This window comes from Oncorhynchus mykiss, chromosome 23, assembly GCF_057628025.1.
Source record: "Oncorhynchus mykiss isolate SJ-2025 chromosome 23, ASM5762802v1, whole genome shotgun sequence".
NCBI classification, from domain to species: Eukaryota; Metazoa; Chordata; class Actinopteri; order Salmoniformes; family Salmonidae; genus Oncorhynchus; species Oncorhynchus mykiss.
Genome location: NC_143044.1, coordinates 16,193,259 through 16,215,744, shown reverse-complemented (window position 1 = coordinate 16,215,744; position 22,486 = coordinate 16,193,259). Strand labels below are relative to the sequence as shown.

At 45.2% G+C, this 22,486-nt stretch overlaps 1 protein-coding gene across 2 annotated transcripts in view; it reads right to left on the bottom strand.

Annotated features, from left to right (window-relative positions):
- Window positions 1-22,486, bottom strand: part of adam12b (ADAM metallopeptidase domain 12b) — a 158,842-nt gene that overhangs the window by 3,878 nt on the left and 132,478 nt on the right. The window contains exons 12-21 of one of the 2 annotated variants that reach the window (XM_021580539.3): window positions 18,620-18,797; window positions 13,032-13,121; window positions 12,467-12,662; window positions 11,919-12,027; window positions 11,137-11,335; window positions 10,723-10,800; window positions 8,918-9,026; window positions 8,362-8,548; window positions 7,856-7,970; window positions 6,001-6,249 (exon numbers count right to left, since the gene is read on the bottom strand). In XM_021580539.3, the coding sequence (XP_021436214.3) occupies window positions 6,001-6,249; window positions 7,856-7,970; window positions 8,362-8,548; window positions 8,918-9,026; window positions 10,723-10,800; window positions 11,137-11,335; window positions 11,919-12,027; window positions 12,467-12,662; window positions 13,032-13,121; window positions 18,620-18,797 (1,510 nt within the window). The remainder of the gene's footprint in view (window positions 1-6,000; window positions 6,250-7,855; window positions 7,971-8,361; window positions 8,549-8,917; window positions 9,027-10,722; window positions 10,801-11,136; window positions 11,336-11,918; window positions 12,028-12,466; window positions 12,663-13,031; window positions 13,122-18,619; window positions 18,798-22,486) is intronic. The other variant, XM_021580540.3, reaches the window with a different exon arrangement.

Here is a 22,486-nt window from a genome sequence, read left to right as displayed (position 1 = left end):
TTCCACTGAACATTTTACAAAAACACATTTACTTGAAGAACGATGCAGATGCAAAGTTTGGTAACAGAATGATGGTTTGTGCTGTTTGAGCCGTCATTCTGTTACCAAACTTTGTGTTCTTAACATAGAGATGTGCATTGAGTTGTAGGGTTTGTTGAACTTTGCAATCACTGTTTTCTGTTTAAAGTGAAAAGTCGGAGTCTCAGCATCTTTCCGTATCACCACAATAGGAACGAGAAAGCATGCCCATGCTCGCACATGGAAAAGTATCGCTCGAGTCTGACAAAATGGAATGTAACTTTGAAGATAAAGTTTGTAATGACACAATTTCACGTGTAACAGTATAGCTTCCGTCTCTCTCCTCAACTTGGGCTCGAACCAGGGATCCTCTGCACACATCAACAAGGAGGAGCAGACACCCATGATCTGGGTCAACAGCTATCCATGTCACAACCGTTTCACCCCCCTTTTGACCTCCTCCTTTTCCGCAGCAACCAGTGATCCGGGCTAACAGCATCAATGTAACAGTATAACTTTCGTCCGTCCCCTCACCCCTACCCGGGCTCGAACCAGGGACCCTCTGCACACACAGACAACTAACACCCACAAAGCATCGTGGGTAACAAAGCATCGTTACCCATCTCACCTCAAAAGCCACAGAACAAATACTTCAGGTCTCAGAGCGAGTGACGTCATGCTATTAGCGCGCACCACCGCTAACTAGCTAGCCATTTCACATCGGTTACACATGTGTACAACATCTGATGACCTACATCACTATACTTGGTGTTTTTGGAGCTTTTGTTTTTATCCGTGCCCTGGCACTGCAGAATGAGCATGAGGAGGTATATCGCTGGTTGGGGTCTGTTTCTCAAAACCAAGTGAAATCTGTCACGCCCGGACCTTAGAGAGCCCTTTTATTCTCTATTTTGGTTAGGTCAGGGTGTGACTAGGGTGGCCAATCTATGTTTTCTATTTCTTTGATGGCCGGGTATGGTTCCCAATCAGAGGCAGCTGTCTATCGTTGTCTCTGATTGGGGATCATACTTAGGCAGCTTTTTCCCATCTGTAGTTTGTGGGATCTTGTTTTGGTACTGTGCTGTTTAGCCCTACTAAACTTTACGTTTTGTTTGTATTTTTTATTTTTTTTGGTGTTCATTGAATAAAATTAAGATCTTCCAACAAAATCGTCCAAAAAGTGTCTGGAATCTTCCATAACATTCCATTTATTTAACACATATGAGCTTGTCCTTCAAGGGCGTAAAGTGTGTCCTGGACTAGATGACTTTGTTGGGTCTTCCAGCTCTCTAATGTTTCACACATCAGCAAGAAGGTGACTTACATCAACCATGCTTGAATAACTGTGACCCCCTGATGTGAAAGATTATTATTCCATTATGTGAGTGGTTTGACCATGCATACATGGCAGCGGTAGGTAGGCATGGCATAGTGTGGTAGGTAGAGAAGTGAGGTTGTAACAGCACCTGAAGACATGACGTGTCATTTAACGAATCAGTTATGAATGGCCATCCCCAGTGACGTCATCATTAGTGGCTACTCTGTTGTAGTCGATCATCAAGCTCTTAGACCAGATACGACTGCCCCCACAAAAACACATTTGACTGAGTCTACAGTACTAGTGTTAATGTTTTGTAGCTTAAACCACATCTTGTGACTTGGACTCAGTTAAATTGTATTAGGACAAACAGTGGAGACCACTTCTTGTGAAACAGCGGTCTGTTTGTTGCTTCAATTTGCCTTTTGAAACACTAAACTCAAAGAATAAGATCACCTCCTGGGGATGGCAGCTGAATCGTCTCCTGATGCAGTTAAACCAGAGGCGCCACAGAGGTTGAAATAAAGACCTAATCAGATTGAAGCCTTCTCTCCAGCCTGGTGTGGCTCCCAGTAAGTTGAAGTGCCTCTAACCACTCATCCTGCATCAGATAGGTTATCCTCTCTCTGATAGTTAAGGGGTAGGGTAATCTGATACTAGATCTGTTGTTAAGGACATCTAATACCTCAAGTGTTGTGTGTCTACCTCTCTGTGTTGGGTAGATGGAGAATGAATCCCACACAGCGGGGGTAGTGCTGGACCAGGTACTCCACTACTGCAGTAGTCTATGTAGACGAGACGTCACATTGGACACCATATAACATAATATGGACCCCCACATTCAAAACCAACTGTGCCCCTCAGCAGACCTCCCAAGTCAAGATGTACCTTTTGTACCATGCTGACAACCCTCGGGCAGTTAGATAGCATAGTGGACATTTGGGTTGTATGTACTACATAAATATACAGCTCACGAGTTTGAATTTCATCATTTTTAAAGTTTTGTTTCAAAGATAAATATGTACAAGAGAGCCTGAGTACAAGATAACCTGAGTAATAATAATAGTAATGATAAATCGGACTTACAGTGCCTCCGGAAAGTATTCAGACTACTTGACATTTTATTAGGTTACAGCCTTATTCTAAAATGTATTAAATCATTTTTTCCCCTCATCGATCTACACACAATATCCCATAATGACAAAGCAAAAACAGTTTTTTTTTTTGCATTTTTTTTTTTTTTAAACAATGAAATATAACATTTACATAAGTATTCAGACCCTTTACTCAGTACTTTGTTGAAGCACTTTTGCCAGTGATTACAGCCTTGAGTCTTCTTGAGTATGACACTATAAGTTTGGCACACCTGTATTTGGGGAGTTTCTCCCATTCTTCTTCGCAGCTCCTCTCAAGCTCTGTCAGGTTGGATGGGGAGCGTTGCTGCACAGCTATTTTATGGTGTCTCCAGAGAAGTTTGATCTGGTTCAAGTCTGGGCTCTAGCTGGGCCACTCAAGGAAATTCAGAGACTTGTTCTGAAGCCACTCCTGCATTGTCTTGGCTGTGTGCTTAGGGTCATTGTCCCGTTGGAAGGTGAACCTTCACCGCAGTATGAGGTCCTGAGCACTCTGGAGCAAGTTATCATCAAGGACCTCTCTGTACTTTACTCCTTTCATTGTTGCCTCAATCCTGACAAGTCTCCCAGTCTCTGCTGCTGAAAAACACCCCATCAGCATAATGCTGCCACCAACATGCGTCACCGTAGTGATGGTGCCAGGTTTCCTTCAGACGTGATGCTTGACATTCAGGCATAAGAGTTCCATCTTGGTTTCATCGGACCAGAGAATCTTGTTTCTCATGGTCTGAGAGTCTTTAGGTGCCTTTTGACAGCCAAGTGGGCTGTCATGTGCCTTTTACTGAGGAGTGGCTTCCATCTGCCCACTCTACCATAAAGGCCTGATTGATGGAGTGCTGTAGAGATGGTTGTCCTTCTGGAAGGTTCTCCCATCTCCACAGAGGAACTCTATCAGAGTGACCATAGGATTCTTGGTCACCTCCCTGACCAAGGCCCTTGTCCCCCGATTGCTCAGTTTGGCTGGACGGCCAGCTCTAGGAAGAGTCTTGGTGGTTCCAAACTTCTTCCATTTAAGAATGGAGGCCACTGTGTTCTTGGGGACTTTAATGCTGCATAATCTTTTTGGTACCCTTCCCCAGATCTGTGCCTCGACACAGTCCTGTCTCGGAGCTCTATGGATAATTACTTCGACCTCATGGCTTTTTTGCGCTGACATGCACTGTCAACTGTAGGACCAATCAAGTTGTAGAAACATATCAAGGATGATCAATGGAAGCAGGATGCACCTCAGCTCAATTTCGAGTCTCATAGCAAAGGGTTGGAATACTTACGTAAATAAGGCATTTCTTAAAAACATGTTTTCGCTTTGTCATTATGGGGTATTGTGTGTATATTGCTGAGGATTTATAAAAAATGTAATCCATTTTAGAATAATGTAATAAACGTAATAAAATGTGTAAAAAAGTCAAGGGGTGGGAAAACTTTCCGAAGGACACAAAGTTGCCTTTGAAGTTGCCTTACAATTGTAGAAAAAAAGGCTGCTAGGCTGCTACACACTCCATTCTCACATATGTGATCCATCTGTTGCCACACCTCAACAGGGACTTTCTCAGGAGAAGGGGATGCATTGGATCTATATCTGTCTCTCTCCATCTCTTACAGGCTCTTCCCTAACATCTGGGAGTAGTTGGTGCTTTATACACCAGAGAGAATAGTAACATCTCAAAGTTAATGTCTTCCTATTTTTTTTTTTTTTACAATGACGTGCATCTGCCAGTGCACTCTGCACCTCATAAAGCCATGGACATCTGACATGGTGCTCTACGCATACAGATCACCTGCCTGCATGAGCCCTGAGCAGACAGATTGAATTACATACTCTAGAAACAGCCCTGCTGGCTCAGCACAAAACAGGATTTGTGAAGAACAACTTTAAGGATGAAGCGCACGGTAAAAAAAAATTCTAGTTGTTTGTAACTGGTTCCACAGCATTTGTTTGTTTACTCAACTACTCAAGTGTTACCTGAACTTTAAAACAAATGTTGTTGGCCGAGACTTAGCTCCAACTTGAGAAAACTTAAGCAAAAATTCAGGCAACTTAAAATGATGTGTTTGCTCAACTCGTCTCAAATGTTCATTCAACAAAAAACATTTTATTTGGCCATCTAAACTAAAAAGGCTGTGGAACTATTTACACACCCACAAACAGTGCTTTTGACATACCATGTTTTCATATTTGACACACATTATTATTTTGTGCATGTTAATTTGGACAGTAATTATTATTCAACATATCCTCACCTAGGATTTAAACTCACAACCACTAGGTTCACAGCATACCGAACTTCCTGCCGATCTTTCTGCTACTCCACCATGTCTGTGCCAATGACTGATTTCACCTGTATTACTACACTTTGCACACAATCTCAGCTCTGTTAAAAGTACAATCAAGTACATTTAAAAAAATATATATCATAGTGATTAAGGAGTAAAATTAAAACAGAGTAAATATGCCCCACCAACATTAGACAACTACACAGAAAACCCTTACATCGCTGAAATAAGTCAATCAAATCCATGATGAGAAACTAGTCAGATTAACAGATAATAGACACAGACATTATAGCAGGAAGATCAGAATGCTGTGAACCAAAAGGTTGAGAGGACATGTTGAATAACAGTTACTGTATAAATGGACATGCACAATGTATTCATGTACTGTATGCTAACGGGTGTCAAATATGTAAGTTGAAAACATTGTATAACACTGTGTGTGTGTGTTTGTGTATAACCAGTTGCACAGCCTTTTTTTTAGTAAAGCCTTTATTTGCTCAAATAATCATTTCCAGCTGAATGAACATATGAGACTAGTTGAGCAAACACATTCATTTAAGTTATTTAGCTATGCCTTCCAGGGGTTATAGCAACACACTATTTAGTATGCATGGTCCATAACTTACTCATTGTGTAATAATATTCTATTGGGACCCAAGGCAGGGGTTTTGAATAAGCGAGTGAGGGAATACGTATTTCCGATTGCCCTTGTTAAATTGACGTTCTTCAAATGTTATGGATTGTGTGAATTAATAAATCTACTTTTTACTATGTTGTTTCCAGCAAGATCAATTTCCAAAGAAATCCCCAAAAAGGGAATTAGGGCAGCACGATATGGGCAAAAAATATCATTGCAATTTTTTTACAAAATATTGCGATTGCGATTTTACTTGCGATATAGATCAAAACACTTGGGTGAACTGATGGAATCCTAGAAATAGAATGATTTATATTAAAAAGCAAAGTGGAAAGCAGCATCTTTCTTGTTTGGAACAATCTGCTGACTGCATTTGACCTAGAACAGAACAGCATCTAAACTTATAGAGAATCTAACAGCGAGGAGGAAGAACTGCGCTACTTGAATGAGTAAACTATAAAAACAAACATTGCATGTGATATGAATCTCTTGAGATATGGATATTGCACATGTCAATATTGCGATTTCGTTGTGCATTCAATTAATTGTGCAGCCCTACGGAAAATACATTGGATATTTGTATTCATTGCGGATGGCATGGCAGAACAGTGACTACTAACCTGGTCTATCCTGTAGGGCTGCTGTCTGGGCAGGCTGTGGCAGGGTGGTGCCCGCGGTGGGGAGAGGGCAGTGTGGGCCGGCAGGGCCCTGTGGTGGGGTGGGACTGGGGGCAGAGGTTGCTGTCCCACACTCAGTGAGACAGGCATGGGGTGGCTGATGTGGATGGGCTGGTAGTTGGGCAACCGCCGTAAGCTGTGGGAATGTAAACTGTGTGAAGGGAGGAGAGGCTCCAAACTCTGGTGGGATGGCTGTAAGGATGGAGAGAGGGGGAGGGGATATGGAGGGGAAGGGAGGTAGAGAAGAGAGCTGTTAGTTTGTGTTTTCTGTCAGGGCTTGAGCTATTATGTTCTCCTCCCTCTGCTCCTCCTCAGATAATTTATCTTATTTCCTGTTGGAGTCTCACAAACCATCATTTCAAACCCCTGTGACCTATGTACAGTGGCTGGATACAGCTAGGAGAACCCAGGCTAAAACTATACCCACGTTCTCCGTCATGGATGTACTATTACTATGAATTAACACGTTTCACAGGCAGTCAATAACAGAAAACATAGTAAGTGAATCTATCACACTGAAATGCTCAAAGCCAGCATCAGATTGCCTGTCCAGAACTGCTGTTAGTCCTCAAAAATAAACCTAATTGCACCGGAGATGGATAGACTGGCTGAACTGGCCTGGCCTGTAGCTACGCTACGCCAGGCGACCTGCAGAGAGTCTGCTGGAAATCTGGACAGGGGGAACTGTGACTGCCAGAACAAACAGTAAACAGCAAGTAGACTGAATACTGTTGAGGAGCCAGAGTCACGTTCACTAGAGGAGACAATACTGGTGTTGGAGACGGAACTGGGTTAAGCATCCTTCCTAGCCAAGCCAGCAAACCCTTAACTCCTGAACTCTGACCACAATGATACACTCCAGCTGTTCTCCATGGGAATCAACTGTAGATGTTTTAATGCGCACACACACGCACGCACGCACGCACACACACACACGCACACACGCACACACACACACACACACACACACACACACACACACACACACACACACACACACACACACACACACACACACACACACACACACACACACACACACACACACACACACGCACACACACACACGCACACACAGACGCGCACGCACACACACGCGCACACACATGCACACACATGCTTATCAATTCTAAAACAAGTCCACCCCAATTTGCCTCTTACTCTTGACTCCACCAACTCTTTTCTCCTGTGTCGAAGTACACGAAGGCTTTTATCTCAGGCAGAACCATTATACACAGCCCTATGATGATCCTGCACCATGATCACCATTTCATTTAAATGGTGCGGCTTCTCAATCAAAGTTTCTTCAGCCTTCTGCCAGCAATACTGTGGCCTCATTAATATTTCTTCAAGAAAGAGACGCTGAGACTAAATAAATTATACGCTTAGCCGTCAACTTGTTTTGACAATAAGTCTGGAATGAATAGGTTCAGATAAGCATGGCAAGTCTCAGACCAAGTTGATTCCCTGTTGTGGTGCTGCGGTTTTGATACAGTAGGATTGCATTAGAAATCCAATGATGTGTGACCGATAGTTTGTCAGCAGTTAGTTTGTAATACTTCTTTGCTAACACACGTTTTAGCTCTCCCTACATCCATCTTTTATACAATGCAAAGTGTACTTGTTAAATCTTCCATTGTGTAGGCCTATAAGTGAACCATACTAATCAATTGATCATAAGGTAAGGTTGGGGGAAAAACTGCAGCTCCCTCACGTGTAACAAACAGTCTGTGTTCTACTAAAGTGACTATCAGGGAAAATCAGCTGCCCGTTAACTCAGCAGCAGAAAGAGACCCACCTTGTATACGCTGGCACCTGGAGGCTTGGCTGGGGGCTTGGCTGGGGGCTTGCGTCGTGAACTGTACATGGACTGAGTCTGGCTGGGACTGGTTGCTCTGGTGGATCCAACAGACCTATGAAGACAGAGAGGTAACATTCCAACTACTATACTAGTCTTCTACTAACTACTATTGTACATCTCTTAAAAAGCTGCAGCTTTGAGACACACAGTAACAGGCCTTCCTCTGTACACAAGGCCCACGTGCATTGTGAGGACTATGTGCTGGACTATGCGTCTTCCTCTCACATGGTTAGTGGTTAGTGGAGTCACAAGGTTACTATCGCTGTGAACACATCAAATCCCCAGAGAGAGACCATTGGACCATAATGCATATTAGAAACAATATCTGTGTAATTTCTACACGATAATCATCTCTACATGAAAGCATCTCTATAAAAGTATTTCGTCTTGATATCCAGAACATAAAATGAAACACAGGTGTGGGAGGAGGTGTCCTACTGTACCTCAGTTTATCCATGGTGGTCTTCTTGTTGGTGAAGAGCAGACGGACCAGAGTCTTCCTCTTGAGAAATACCAGGAACCCAGCACCCATCAGGCTGAGGAGGGTGGCCAGGATCGCCACGGCAACCCCCCTGCTGTCGGCTGACGTCACATACGACAACACGCACATTAATACACACACACGCACATCTACAGCACGGCACAAACAAGACACACAGGGAGTGTTAATAGAAGCCACAGCAGGGTTTTAGTACATTTGACATGATTTAAATGATTATTTCCTTCCATTCTTGAATGACCAGACAGGGAAAGTTGTACGTGTCTAGTTGTAATGAGTTGTATGTCGCTAGGGTGAATAGGTGACTGAGGTAGATCCGTCTGCAAGTTTGGAGAGCTTAGTCGAGCTTCAAAGTAACTAACTTTCTGTGAGCAGGTTATGAAAGTACAGCTAAAGGTGTTACCCTGATTATTATCCCAAACTAACTCTCTTAATCTGCCCAGGTTAGTGGAACACAGGGTGCAGTTAGTGAAGTATAAAGAGGACAGAGTGTACTGTACCTGACAGTCTCATTGGTCCGCTGTCGAGGCTGCCTCCAAACCCCGCCCTCTCACAGAAGGGAGGGGCCCAGTGCTCCTCACAATGGCAGTTCTTCTTGTTGTTGCACACCTAGGATCCCAACACATGCTGGTTAATATTCAGTTGACACATCTTCACCTGTACAATACAATACTGTCCATATCTTGTGTTCTACCAATAGATACTGGTCAGAGTAAAGGAATTATTGTGTGCTAGGCCTCTAGGCTCTAGGGATCATCCAACACACAGTAGTGAGAGACTACATGGCAAGGATCCATGGGATATGGCAAGTATGCATGACTTATTTTACGTACTTTATAAGCTACCACTATGCATTGTACTTGCCTATGACACACATGACATACGAGAGATGCATTCATCTGGCCCACAGGCCTGCAATTCCTCAGAAAATTCCTCAGAAAAGCCCAGATCTGAAATGCTTGAATTACTTCTACAAATAAACTATACACTCGTTCCATCAGACCCATCGGTTTTCATGTGGCGGGCACCATAGACTGTGCAGTGTCAAACATGATGGAGAAAACATGTACAGGGGAGAGCCCATCCCAAAACACAGTTATCCGAGCGGGAAAAGGATCCAACAAGATTCCCTGGAGGGATAATGGAGTCCAGCTGTCAGCTGCAGGGAAGTCTGTGGCTGGGATCGCTCCAGATCGGATCTGGCCCCGAACTGGGAAGAGCTTTCCCTGCCTGCCTCAGAGTGACTGACACTCCCTTATGTGTGTGGAGTGTTTGGGGTCAGAGGTGGTCAGGTCAAGACTTAAGGACACATTAGAACCCTTGAGGGGAGCTCTAAAGATGTGATAGGATTATGTCACAACGTACTGTACACTTGCAAACACACTCATGCACATTTAAAGTTATACAGAATGACATCTACACTGAGCCACATATGGAGATGCATACTGGCTCTGGATTTATTTAAAGTCTTGGGTTGGTTAAGGTTGTGACATCATGTGGTCTGAATTCAATTTAGATAAATAAAGACACTAATGTGTAGTTAGTAATAGGGGTGACATCACCACCTAGTTCCACCTGTTCTTAACGAATGACTGGATCAGACATCATCCAATTAAATGTCAAATCAAACTTAAAGGAAGCAATTATTATTAAGGTAGACTAGGGCCATTTCTTACTCCAGCTTTGATTCTGTGTTTTATATTCACCTCGGTTAAAGGTGGGGCAACCATGCAGAGGTTCAAAAGTCACAGTAAGAAAATCTGGCCCAGGGTCCTGCTTTTCATTCATTCATTCATTCATTCATTGAACAGGAAGACTTGTGTGCTAGAACTAAACAACAAAGTAAATACAACATAAAAGGCTTCTCTTCGCAGTATTAATACCTATTCGAACAGCAGTGAGCATTTTGACTAGTGCAGTTTGATGCTTCCAGACTATAGCTACTTGCTAGTATTTTCTCCTGCTGCTTGGCCTGCCTTCTCTTTGCCAAAAGATGATGGATGGCACTTTAAGCAGAACATAAATGATGCCATTAGATGGGATTGATTTAAACCATCTGGAGAGATGAAGATTGATTGTAAAACCATCGGGGTAGCTGCCATGACTCACGGGCAGTGAGTTAACTACAACTACGATAACTACATTGGCGCTCTGTGTAGTAAAGGGCCTACTGTACTACTCTACAGTGTGGCAATGTTGAGGTCAACAAGATGCTGTGATGCGTTAATAATATCATGACAACAGTGTTACGCTAACATAGGGAAATAAGTCACCACATTCTAGATACCCAACACGGAGTACTCACCCCTCGTTCGCTGCACTTCCCTGAACATTGGTGCACACCAAACACACTGACATTCTGGCACTGACGATTTAGACACATCTATGGAACAGAGAAAGAGTCCTATTGAATAAATTACTTATCAAATGTGAAGTACTGTAGTACTCCAAATGTGAAGTACTGTAGTACTCCAAATGTGAAGTACTGTAGTACTCCAAATGTGATGTTAGCTATTGAATGGAAGGTCTATCTTCCGAGAACTGCATTCTATTCCATTCTCTGAGACCCAATTCAAATGATCCCAGTGATGACAGTAAGTGATTGGTTTGGAATTGGGCTAAATACAAGCCTTGGCATTAGCATCCCCACCACTGGTGACTATAGTCTCTCTCTAGTTCTGCTTGATAACAGGTGCAGCGCCCTACAGAGTGCCCTCACCATGCCCTCTCCACACGTGGTGCCAGCCAGAACCAGTCCAGGGTCAGGCATGTCATCACCCAGGTAAACGTGTGTCCCCCGACACAGGATTCTCCCTCCTTCCTGAAGAGGGATGTTGGTTTCTATGGAGACGGCATTGGTGCCAATCACAGGCCGGTTGGCCCCTCCTTGACACTGAATTTTACCACACTTTGCGTCTCTGTGTTAAAAAAACCAACCCACAAATTCATGCGCACACACACACACACACACACACACACACACACACACACACACACACACACACACACACACACACACACACACACACACACACACACACACACACACACACACAAATGACAAGGCATAAAGTTAAACACTGACAATCTCTGACATGTGAGAGATGGTGTGTAATTGTAACCAAAGATGAAAGACAACTAGAGAGCCTTTGTCTCACCTTAATGACTCCCTCAGTCCTCCAGTCATTAAAGCAATTACATCAATTAACAAATGCTTGATTAGAGATCCAAGAACAATTAGCCGACATGAATAGTATAAAGTGTTCATGAATGCTTCAAACTGTAATTTGCCTTATATCATCTCCAAATTGTGTTTTTAATTATTGTTCCTTCCTAGACTATTTCTCCCACATAATGTGCCATGCTGATTGTCAATTGGCACTCTTGATAATACCAATTCAGATAAACAACATTGTTTTATTCCTTGGTCTTTCTAGCTAGCTCTTTTTGCTTTTAAGGTCAATAGACATGACATACATCACAACAGCTGCTAAGTCTTACCGGGCTTCACATTTGGCAAACAATCCTTTGGAGTCCTTGCCACAGTTCCCGTAAGGATCTCCTGCTGAGTTGACCCTCTCAAAGCAGATCCCCGGGGCAGGTTTGGCTCCTGCAGGAGAAAGAGAGAGTGGAAGATAGAAAGAGAGTGAGAGAAGAGGGGGGGAAGTGAGAAGGAAAGAGAGAGAGTGAGAGAGGGAGGGGAAGAGGGAGAGAGCGAGATGTGATGAGTCAGAGATGTAACAAAGCATCCCATGAGCCAAAGGTAACCCCTGACCTCCAGATGTTAAGGCAGGTCAACTGAGGAGGAACCTGTCTTCATCAAAAGGATTGTTTCCATGATGTCTGTCAGCTTGTTCTGTCCAGGTGCTGCATGGTCTCTCCCTTGACATTGAACTGATTTATAAACTAGGATTAATTGTTCCTTAGCTACTTCAAGAAACATGTTAAGGAAAGTTAGATGTATTCATCTGATCTCTCCAAACATGGAAGACTGTCAAAAAAATAAAATCAATCAAGACTTCCAGTCCCCTGGGGGGCGCCCTACTGACCTGGTCCCCATAGTGTGATGCACTGCTGCTCGTGGGTCTGGCAGATGCCGTTGTAGCAGTATCCGTCCACTTTGTGGCAAGAGTGCCCGTCATGCAGGTACACGTTGGCAGGGCAGTGGGGGTTGGCACCAGTACAGAACTCTGGCAGATCACAGGAGTTACTGGATTCTCGACACGGTGTGCCAGCAGGCTTCAGCTGCAGAGAGAACACATAGACAGACAAATAACCACACACCCACAACTCAATGACAATGGAATCAGAAGGGCAAACTAAATTGAAAATGTTTGGCATCTTTTTTTGTACTCTGGAGGGCCCTGTGCTTGAATACACCTTGATTTAAAAGTCTACATTTTCTTTTTACTGTAAACTCTCACTTTTTTAACATGTCAATGGAGCAGAGAATTAGATTTTTTTTTATCACTTCAACAGGGAGGAAAGAGGGAGAAAGAGAGAGAAAGAGACATCACGAGAGAGCAAAAGTGCGAGGGACGGAGAGAGAGGGAGGGATAGACATTTGTGAGAGAGGGAGAGGTAGAAAGATAGAAACAGAAAGAGCAGTCTTACCCTGCAGTCCTCACAGCACTGTCCGTGTGCACACACGGCATCTCCCTTCAGGGTGCAGGTGGTGGCATTGCAGCAGGGGTTCATGCATTCCTGAGACACAAAACAACAAATGGACCTCATTATCGGTCTGGACCCCTGAATCTCAGCTGTCGTTGCTGTGTCCATGTCAGATCAGTCTTCCAGGTCAGCTGGTCGGACAGAGCACCGTCAGTCCTCAAGTCCCACAGCACAGCCCTTTAACGCTGTGAGCTAAAGCCTGGAGATACAATACCACGGCACAAACAGACAGGAGAGAGCCCATTCTCTGTCAGGGTCCCTGTACGGGGCTCATATGTTTCGGAATTGGTGCGCTCTGGTGTTAAAACAGCATTCTATTTTAATATCCATTGATGTGCATTCTATACAATGGGTGGGTGGATGTGGAGAGACACAGATCAAGTTTAGGGTGTATTGTAGGTTGGGGGTGTGGTAGGGTAAGGGGACAATGTTTGAGATTTCATTGAAGGTGAATCGAGTGAAAGGATGTTGTAGAGGTAGTTGAGTGGTTGGTGGGGTGTGGTGAGGTGAGGTGAGGTTGGTGGGGCTTTGAGGCTCCTGAGTGCTGGAGATGACAAACACTGAAACACAACAAAAGGAGAAGGAGCCCACACAGGGAATGAGATGAAGAGAATGAAGGGGTGTTAGAGAGAGACAGATAGCTGCTGGAGAGGGAATGACAAGAGGTGATGGGAGTGAGAAATGAACTAGGATTAAGAGAGGGAGAGAGAGTAGAAGTAGATGGTTCATGTGATAGATTAAAGGAGTAAAGGACAGAGTACAGAACGGTGTTGAAACCCCATTTAGATCTTTAATTAGAAGCTGAACCCCATGAATATTCTCTTCCAGGCCACAACAGAGTCCCAGCTACACCATCTCTCCTTTTTACTTCCCAACAAGACCCTGGTGCTTTGACGCTGTGGTCTGACGACATGTTGATTCTGATGGGTCAGGACTAGAGGTGGCTTAGTTGGCTTCTGCTTCACTGTTGAAGGGAGTTTTATGGGATTGGTTGTGCTCTTGTGGCCTGACGTCAACCTATTGTTTATGGGGAGAGAGGGATGCTTTCATCCCCCGGTCCAACTGGGCTTGTGGTGACATCACCGGGTCACGGAGGGGCACATGGAGGAATGGTAGTATGCCAACCCAAACCACACAGCTGGCATTACAGCGTACTAATTAGTACCTGATTGGAAATACCTCATACTGTAATTGAGGTGACACTGGTCTCATCATTGCTTGACAAATCTGTAAACACTTTAGATCGAATGACATCAGTGTGTATCACTGGGGTAGACTCAAAAGCACAGATACTGTATGTTCTGTTTATTAGTTTAGTCATTGGATGCCACAGTAAATGAGCTAGTCACCTCGGAGAGGAGTGGATACAGAGAGTTATGTGGGTGTATGATGGAATGGGAGTGCTGAAAGAGTTCTATTGTGTGCATATCAAATGCATCAAACCCCCCCCCCCCCCCCCCTAATGGTATCCTTAACCATTCTGTCATCCTTAAGACAACAATGAAAACAAAAACACACCCACATCCAGTTCATGACCAGCTTTCTTGCTGTTCTGTTTTAAGACGAACACCTCAGCACAGTGCCAGAGGGATTTCTGATATTCTGTGGGATGTGAGAGCAGCTGCTGTGGTGATGCTGAATACTGCTCCAGTACCTGTTCCCCAGATGTGGGTCTGGACTGGTTTGGACTGGCTTCAGTTCCCATGGCAGCCATGTCAGTGTGGTGCTCTGTTGTGTTGATGGCACAGACAAAGAAAGCTCCACCTCGCCCTGATTACTCTCTTGTTTATTAGGATTGTCACAAATCTGGACGGCACACTTGATTAATGAGTAAACGAACAGGATGTGACATTGTGGCACAGTGTCAGGGCAGTGCTCGGCACATATGGGAGGCTGACAGGGAGAGGGGGGGCCTGGGTAAATGGCTGAAAATAGCTGAGGGTCTCCAGTGTTTTGTAGTGTTATGCATGGAGTTGTTTTACACATCAATGTATTTGTCTTTGTGGCAAAATAACAATGTTGACAGCATGGCATGCAACTATATGTAGCAGAATGATGTTGTTACCATAGATTATGCACAGGCATTTTATTTCTAAGGACTCGTATTTTGATAGAGCAGAGGTGACTGGGTCAAGGGGTCCTCTCAAGAGGTGATACATTCATTTTTGGAGTAATTTACATTGTATGTGTATTTTAGCACAACTGGGTTGCTGTCAATTCATTTTATGTAAAAGCACTAAACTGTATTATCTCATGTTTAAAACCGTGTGTAATGTCAGGTTTGATAGTGCATCCTTGGTTTGTTCAGTCCATTTGTTTGGTAACCTATCCTTAGGAGAAGGTACAGTGCCTTGCGAAAGTATTCGGCCCCCTTGAACTTTGCGACCTTTTGCCACATTTCAGGCTTCAAACATAAAGATATAAAACTGTATTTTTTTGTGAAGAATCAACAACAAGTGGGACACAATCATGAAGTGGAACGACATTTATTGGATATTTCAAACTTTTTAAACAAATCAAAAACTGAAAAATTGGGCGTGCAAAATTATTCAGCCCCCTTAAGTTAATACTTTGTAGCGCCACCTTTTGTTGCGATTACAGCTGTAAGTCGCTTGGGGTATGTCTCTATCAGTTTTGCACATCGAGAGACTGACATTTTTTCCCATTCCTCCTTGCAAAACAGCTCGAGCTCAGTGAGGTTGGATGGAGAGCATTTGTGAACAGCAGTTTTCAGTTCTTTCCACAGATTCTCGATTGGATTCAGGTCTGGACTTTGACTTGGCCATTCTAACACCTGGATATGTTTATTTTTAAACCATTCCATTGTAGATTTTGCTTTATGTTTTGGATCATTGTCTTGTTGGAAGACAAATCTCCGTCCCAGTCTCAGGTCTTTTGCAGACTCCATCAGGTTTTCTTCCAGAATGGTCCTGTATTTGGCTCCATCCATCTTCCCATCAATTTTAACCATCTTCCCTGTCCCTGCTGAAGAAAAGCAGGCCCAAACCATGATGCTGCCACCACCATGTTTGACAGTGGGGATGGTGTGTTGCTTTTACGCCAAACATAACGTTTTGCATTGTTGCCAAAAAGTTCAATTTTGGTTTAATCTGACCAGAGCACCTTCTTCCACATGTTTGGTGTGTCTCCCAGGTGGCTTGTGGCAAACTTTAAACGACACTTTTTATGGATATCTTTAAGAAATGGCTTTCTTCTTGCCACTCTTCCATAAAGGCCAGATCTGTGCAATATACGACTGATTGTTGTCCTATGGACAGAGTCTCCCACCTCAGCTGTAGATCTCTGCATCCAGAGTGATCATGGGCCTCTTGGCTGCATCTCTGATCAGTCTTCTCCTTGTATGAGCTGAAAGTTTAGAGGGACGGCCAGGTCTTGGTAGATTTGCAGTGGTCTGATACTCCTTCCATTTCAATTATATCGCTTGCACAGTGCTCCTTGGGATGTTTAAAGCTTGGGAAATCTTTTTGTATCCAAATCCGGCTTTAAACTTCTTCAGAGATCCTCACTGAACTTCTGGAGAGAGTTTGCTGCACTGAAAGTAAAGGGGCTGAATAATTTTGCACGCCCAATTTTTCAGTTTTTGATTTGTTAAAAAAGTTTGAAATATCCAATAAATGTCGTTCCACTTCATGATTGTGTCCCACTTGTTGTTGATTCTTCCCCAAAAAATACAGTTTTATATCTTTATGTTTGAAGCCTGAAATGTGGCAAAAGGTCGCAAAGTTCAAGGGGGCCGAATACTTTCGCAAGGCACTGTATGTTGTCCTCTGCAGAATGCTCAATGAGGTTAAAAAGAATCCTAGAGCATCAATTGAAGACTTACAGAAATCTCTGGAACATTCTAACATCTCTGTTGACGAGTCTACGATACGTAAAACACTAAACAATAATGGTGTTCATGGGAGGGCACCACGGAAGAAGCCACTGCTGTCCAAAAAAAAACATTGCTGCACGTCTGAAGTTCGCAAAAGAGCACCTGGATGTTCCACAGCGATACTGGCTAAATATTCTGTGGACAGATTAATCTACAGTTGAGTTGTTTGGAAGGAACACACAACACAATGTGTGGAGAAAAAAGGCACAGCACACCAACATCAAAACCTCAACTGTAAAGTATGGTGGAGGGAGCATCATGGTTTGCGTCTGCTATGCTGCTTCAGGGCCTGGACAGCTTGCTATCATCGATGGAATAATAAATTCCCAAGTTTATCAAGGCTTTTTGCAGGAGAATGTAAGGCTCTGTCCACCAATTGAAGGTCAACAGACATTGGGTGATGCAACAGGACAACGACCCAAAACACATAAGTAAATCAACAACAGAATGGCTTCAACAGAAGAAAATACGCCTTCTGGAGTGTCCCAGTGAGAGTCCTGACCTCAACCCGATTGAGATGCAGTGGCATGACCTCAAGAGAGCGGTTCACACCAGACATCACAAGAATATTGCTTAATAACTGAAACAGTTTTTTAAAAAGAGGAATGGTCCAAAATTCTTCCTGACCGTTGTACAGGTCTGATCCGCAACTACAGAAAATGTTTGGTTGAGGTTATTGCTTCCAAAGGAGGGTCAACCAGTTATTAAATCCAAGGGTTCACATACTTTTCCGACCCTGCAATGTGAATGTTTACACAGTGTGTTCAATAAAGACATGAAAACGTATAATTGTTTGTGTGTTATTAGTTTAATCACACTGTGTTTGTCTATTGTTGTGACTTAGATGGAGATCAGATCAAATAGTATGACCAATTTAAGCAGAAATCCAAGTAATTCCAAATGCTTACCATACTTTTTCTTACCCCTGTAATTATACTTACCATGCATGAGAGCGTTTTAAGAAGTTTTATTTACTGTAACTCGCTAGCTAGGTTAGCCACACAGCCTGTGGGGTATGATGGTGTAATGTTTCCATGTACTTAACGGTTGGCTGTACCCTGACAGGTGCGCAAGAGCATTTCTGCAAGAGCTGACAATGCAAACTGTTTTTGTCAACGCTGTGCAGGTGGCAAATAAATACTCACAGATCAATGCAGTTCTCAGAGTGACGTTATTTCCGACGCAGCGCATATTAAAGCATGCTACACAAACCTTTTCATATGCTTGTGCTTTCTTGTGTGAGTTGTGCTTTACTATATATATATTTTTTTAACTAGGCAAGTCAGTTAAGAACAAATATTTTTCTTATTTTCAATGACGGCCAATGACGGGGTAAACCGCCTTGTTCAGGGGAAGAACAACAGATTTTGACCTTGTCAGCTCGGGGGATTCAATCTAGCAACCTTTCGGTTACTAGTCCAACGCTCTAACCACTTGTCTACCTGCCGCCCCTGACTGCCTGTAGTTACTGTGTGTCATTTGTTGCTATTCTGTGTGAGTGTTCATGTTTTTTTTGTATTTATTTTTATTCTTTAGTCTGGATAGTGACTGGTGGTCCAATACGTTAGTATTTAAACTGTACAATATGATATGAAAAATGTTCCTCTGTGTTCTGTGTGGATGAATGTTACTGTACCTCCAGCTCTCCACAGTCACACTCCTCTCCCTCCTCCACATATCCGTTGCCACACTTCTGTCCCCCGTAGAGCACCTTGACCTCAGGCATATTGTACAGACACATCCCCACTCCCTTCTCCAGACTGGCTGCCAGGTCCTTCTTACTGCAGGTGCTGAACACAGTAGGAAATGGATACCTGAGGGGCAAAGATAATGGCAACTTGTTAAGTGCAAAGTGTTGCTATGGAGATACACTGTTACATTCAACCAGTTGTGTGCACAATCCTTTGATATGGGCACAACCAATATAGAATGTTCCTGGCGTTCAAGGTCAGAGTTTCCATAAAACAGTCCAACAGGATATTACATTCAAGAATGATCTGATTCATTCCCAAATGTATGTAATTCCCGGTTCAAATTTGCTTTAAAAGTACATTTAGGATAATTGAATTCATAAGTACTTCTTAGATTACTTTAAAATTAAGAAAGGATACACAATGACACCTTTCTGTTTTCTGAATTACATTAAATTCAGGATATAAAAAATGTGCTAGTTAAAGTTTCTTCCACTTGCGCGAGTCTGACCACAAGTCAGAGACCGCTATGATGACACACCAAATGCTTTTGCTGGATCATTTTTGTCTTCCTCTTTATTATTATTTTTTTACGTTTTTTTTTATTTTACCCAGTTTTCTCCCCAATTTCGTGGTATCCAATTGTTAGTAGTTACTATCTTGTCTCATCGCTACAACTCCCGTACGGGCTCGGGAGAGACGAAGGTCGAAAGCCATGCGTCCTCCGAAACACAACCCAACCAAGCCGCCCTGCTTCTTTAACACAGCATCCAACCAGGAAGCCAGCCGCACCGGGTGAAACACCGTGCACCTGGCGACCTGGTTAGCGTGCACTGCACCCGGCCCGCCACAGGTGTCGCTGGTGCACGATGAGACAAGGATATCCCTACCGGCCAAACCCTCCCTAACCCGGACGACGCTAGGCCAATTGTGCGTTGCCCCACGGACCTCCCGGTCGCGGCCGGCTGCGACAGAGCCTGGGCGCGAACCAGAGTCTCTGGTGGCAATGCAGTGCCCTAGACCACTGTGCCACCCGGGAGGCCTTTTTTTTTTGTCTTCTTCTGAGTAAACCAAAAGTGAGTTTGGGGAATCCAAAAGTTACATTACTGATTATAAATTTAGACAGCTAACTAGTTGTAACGGTTTTCTTCGTGAGAAGGAGAGTCGGACCAAAATGCAGCGTGTGGTTTACGATCCATGTTTTAATGAACAAACGTAAAACACGAATCAATGCAAACACTACAAAAATAAAGAACGTGATGAACGTAACGAAAACCTAAAACAGCCTATCTAGTGAAAAACACATAGACAGGAACAATCACCCACAAACACACAGTGAAACCCAGGCTACCTAAATATGGTTCCCAATCAGAGACAATGACGAACACCTGCCTCTGACTGAGAACCATATCAGGCTGAACATAGAAATAGACAAACAAGACCTGAAACATAGAATACCCACTCAGATCACACCCTGACCAATCAAAACATAGAAAATACAAAGTAAACTATGGTCAGGGCGTGACAGTACCCCCCCCCAAGGTGCGGACTCCGGCCGCAAAACCTGAACCTATAGGGGAGGGTCTGGGTGGGCATCTGTCCGCGGTGGCGGCTCTGGCGCTGGACGTGGACCCCACTCCATGACAGTTTTAATCCCCCTCCTAAACGTCCCTAAATAGGTTACCCACCACAATGATAACATGGGACAGAGGGACAGCTCGGGACAGAGGTAACTCGGGACAGATAGGTAGCTCAGCACTGAGAGGAAGCTCAGCACTGAGAAGAAGCTCAGCACTGAGAGGAAGCCCAGGCAGGTAGTAGAAACTACCAGAACCTGGCTGGCTGGCGGTTTCAGCAGATCCTGGTCGACTAGCAGATCTGGGAGAATCTGGTCGACTGGCGGATCTGGGAGAATCTGGTCGACTGGCGGATCTGGGAGAATCTGGTCGACTGGCGGATCTGGGAGAATCTGGTCGACTGGCGGATCTGGGAGAATCTGGTCGACTGGCGGATCTGGGAGAATCTGGTCGACTGGCGGATCTGGGAGAATCTGGTCGACTGGCGGATCTGGGAGAATCTGGTCGACTGGCGGATCTAGGAGAGTCTGGTCGACTGGCAGATCTGGAAGAGTCTGGTCGACTGGCAGATCTGGAAGAGTCTGGTCGACTGGCAGATCTGGAAGAGTCTGGTCGACTGGCAGATCTGGAAGAGTCTGGACGACTGGCAGATCTGGAAGAGTCTGGACGACTGGCAGATCTGGAAGAGTCTGGTCGACTGGCAGATCTGGAAGAGTCTGGTCGACTGGCAGATCTGGAAGAGTCTGGTCGACTGGCAGATCTGGAAGAGTCTGGTCGACTGGCAGATCTGGAAGAGTCTGGACGACTGGCAGATCTGGAAGAGTCTGGATGACTGGCAGATCTGGAAGAGTCTGGACGACTGGCAGATCTGGAAGAGTCTGGACGACTGGCAGATCTGGAAGAGTCTGGTCGACTGGCAGATCTGGGAGAATCTGGTCGACTGGCAGCTCTGTCTGCTCCATGCTGACTGGCTGCTCCATGCTGACTGGCAGCTCTGGCTGCTCCATGCTGACTGGCTGCTCCATGCTGACTGGCAGCTCTGGCTGCTCCATGCTGACTGGCTGCTCTGGCTGCTCCATGCTGACTGGCTGCTCTGGCTGCTCCATGCTGACTGGCTGCTCCATGCTGACTGGCTGCTCCATGCTGACTGGCGGCCCTGGCTGCTCCATGCTGACTGGCGGCCCTGGCTGCTCCATGCTGACTGGCGGCCCTGGCTGCTCCATGCTGACTGGCGGCCCTGGCGGCTCCATGCTAACTGGCAGCTCTGGCGGCTCCTTGCAGACTGGCAGCTCTGGCGGCTCCTTGCAGACTGGCAGCTTTGGCGGCATCCTGCAGACAGGCAGCTCTGGCGGCTCCTTGCAGACTGGCAGCTCCATGCAGACTGGCAGCTCTATGCAGACTGGCAGCTCCATGCAGACTGGCAGCTCCATGCAGACTGGCAGCTCCTTGCAGACTGGCAGCTCCTTGCAGACTGGCAGCTCCTTGCAGACTGGCAGCTCCTTGCTAACTGGCAGCTCTAAGCTAACTGGCAGCTCTATGCTAACTGGCAGCTCTATGCTAACTGGCAGTTCTGAACTAACTGGCAGCTCTATGCTAACTGACAGCTCTATGCTAACTGGCAGTTCTGAACAGGCGGGAGACTCCGGCAGCGCTGTAGAGAAGGAAGGCTCTAACAGCGCTAAACAGGCGGGAGACTCCGACAGCGCTGGAGAGGAGGAGGGCTCCGACAGCGCTGGACAGGCGAGGCGCACTGTAGGCCTGATGCGTGGCGCTGGCACTGGTGGTACTGGGCCGAGGACACGCACAGGAAGCCTGGTGCGGGGAGCTGCTACCGGAGGGCTGGGGTGTGGAGGTGGTACTGGAAAAACCGGACCGTGCAGGCGCACTGGAGCTCTTGAGCACCGAGCCTGCCCAACCTTACCTGGTTGAATGCTCACGGTCGCCCTGCCAGTGCGGCGAGGTGGAATAGCCCGCACTGGGCTATGCAGGCGAACCGGAGACACCGAGCGCAAGGCTGGTGCCATGTAAGCCGGCCCAAGGAGACGCACTGGGGACCAGCTGCGTAGAGCCGGCTTCATGGCATTAGGCTCGACGCTCAATCTAGCCCGGCAGACACACGGAGCTGGAATATACCGCACCGGGCTATGCACCCGCACTGGAGACACCGTGCGCACCACTGCATAACACGGTGCCTGTCCGGTCTCTCTAGCCCCCCGGTAAGCACAGGGAGTCTGC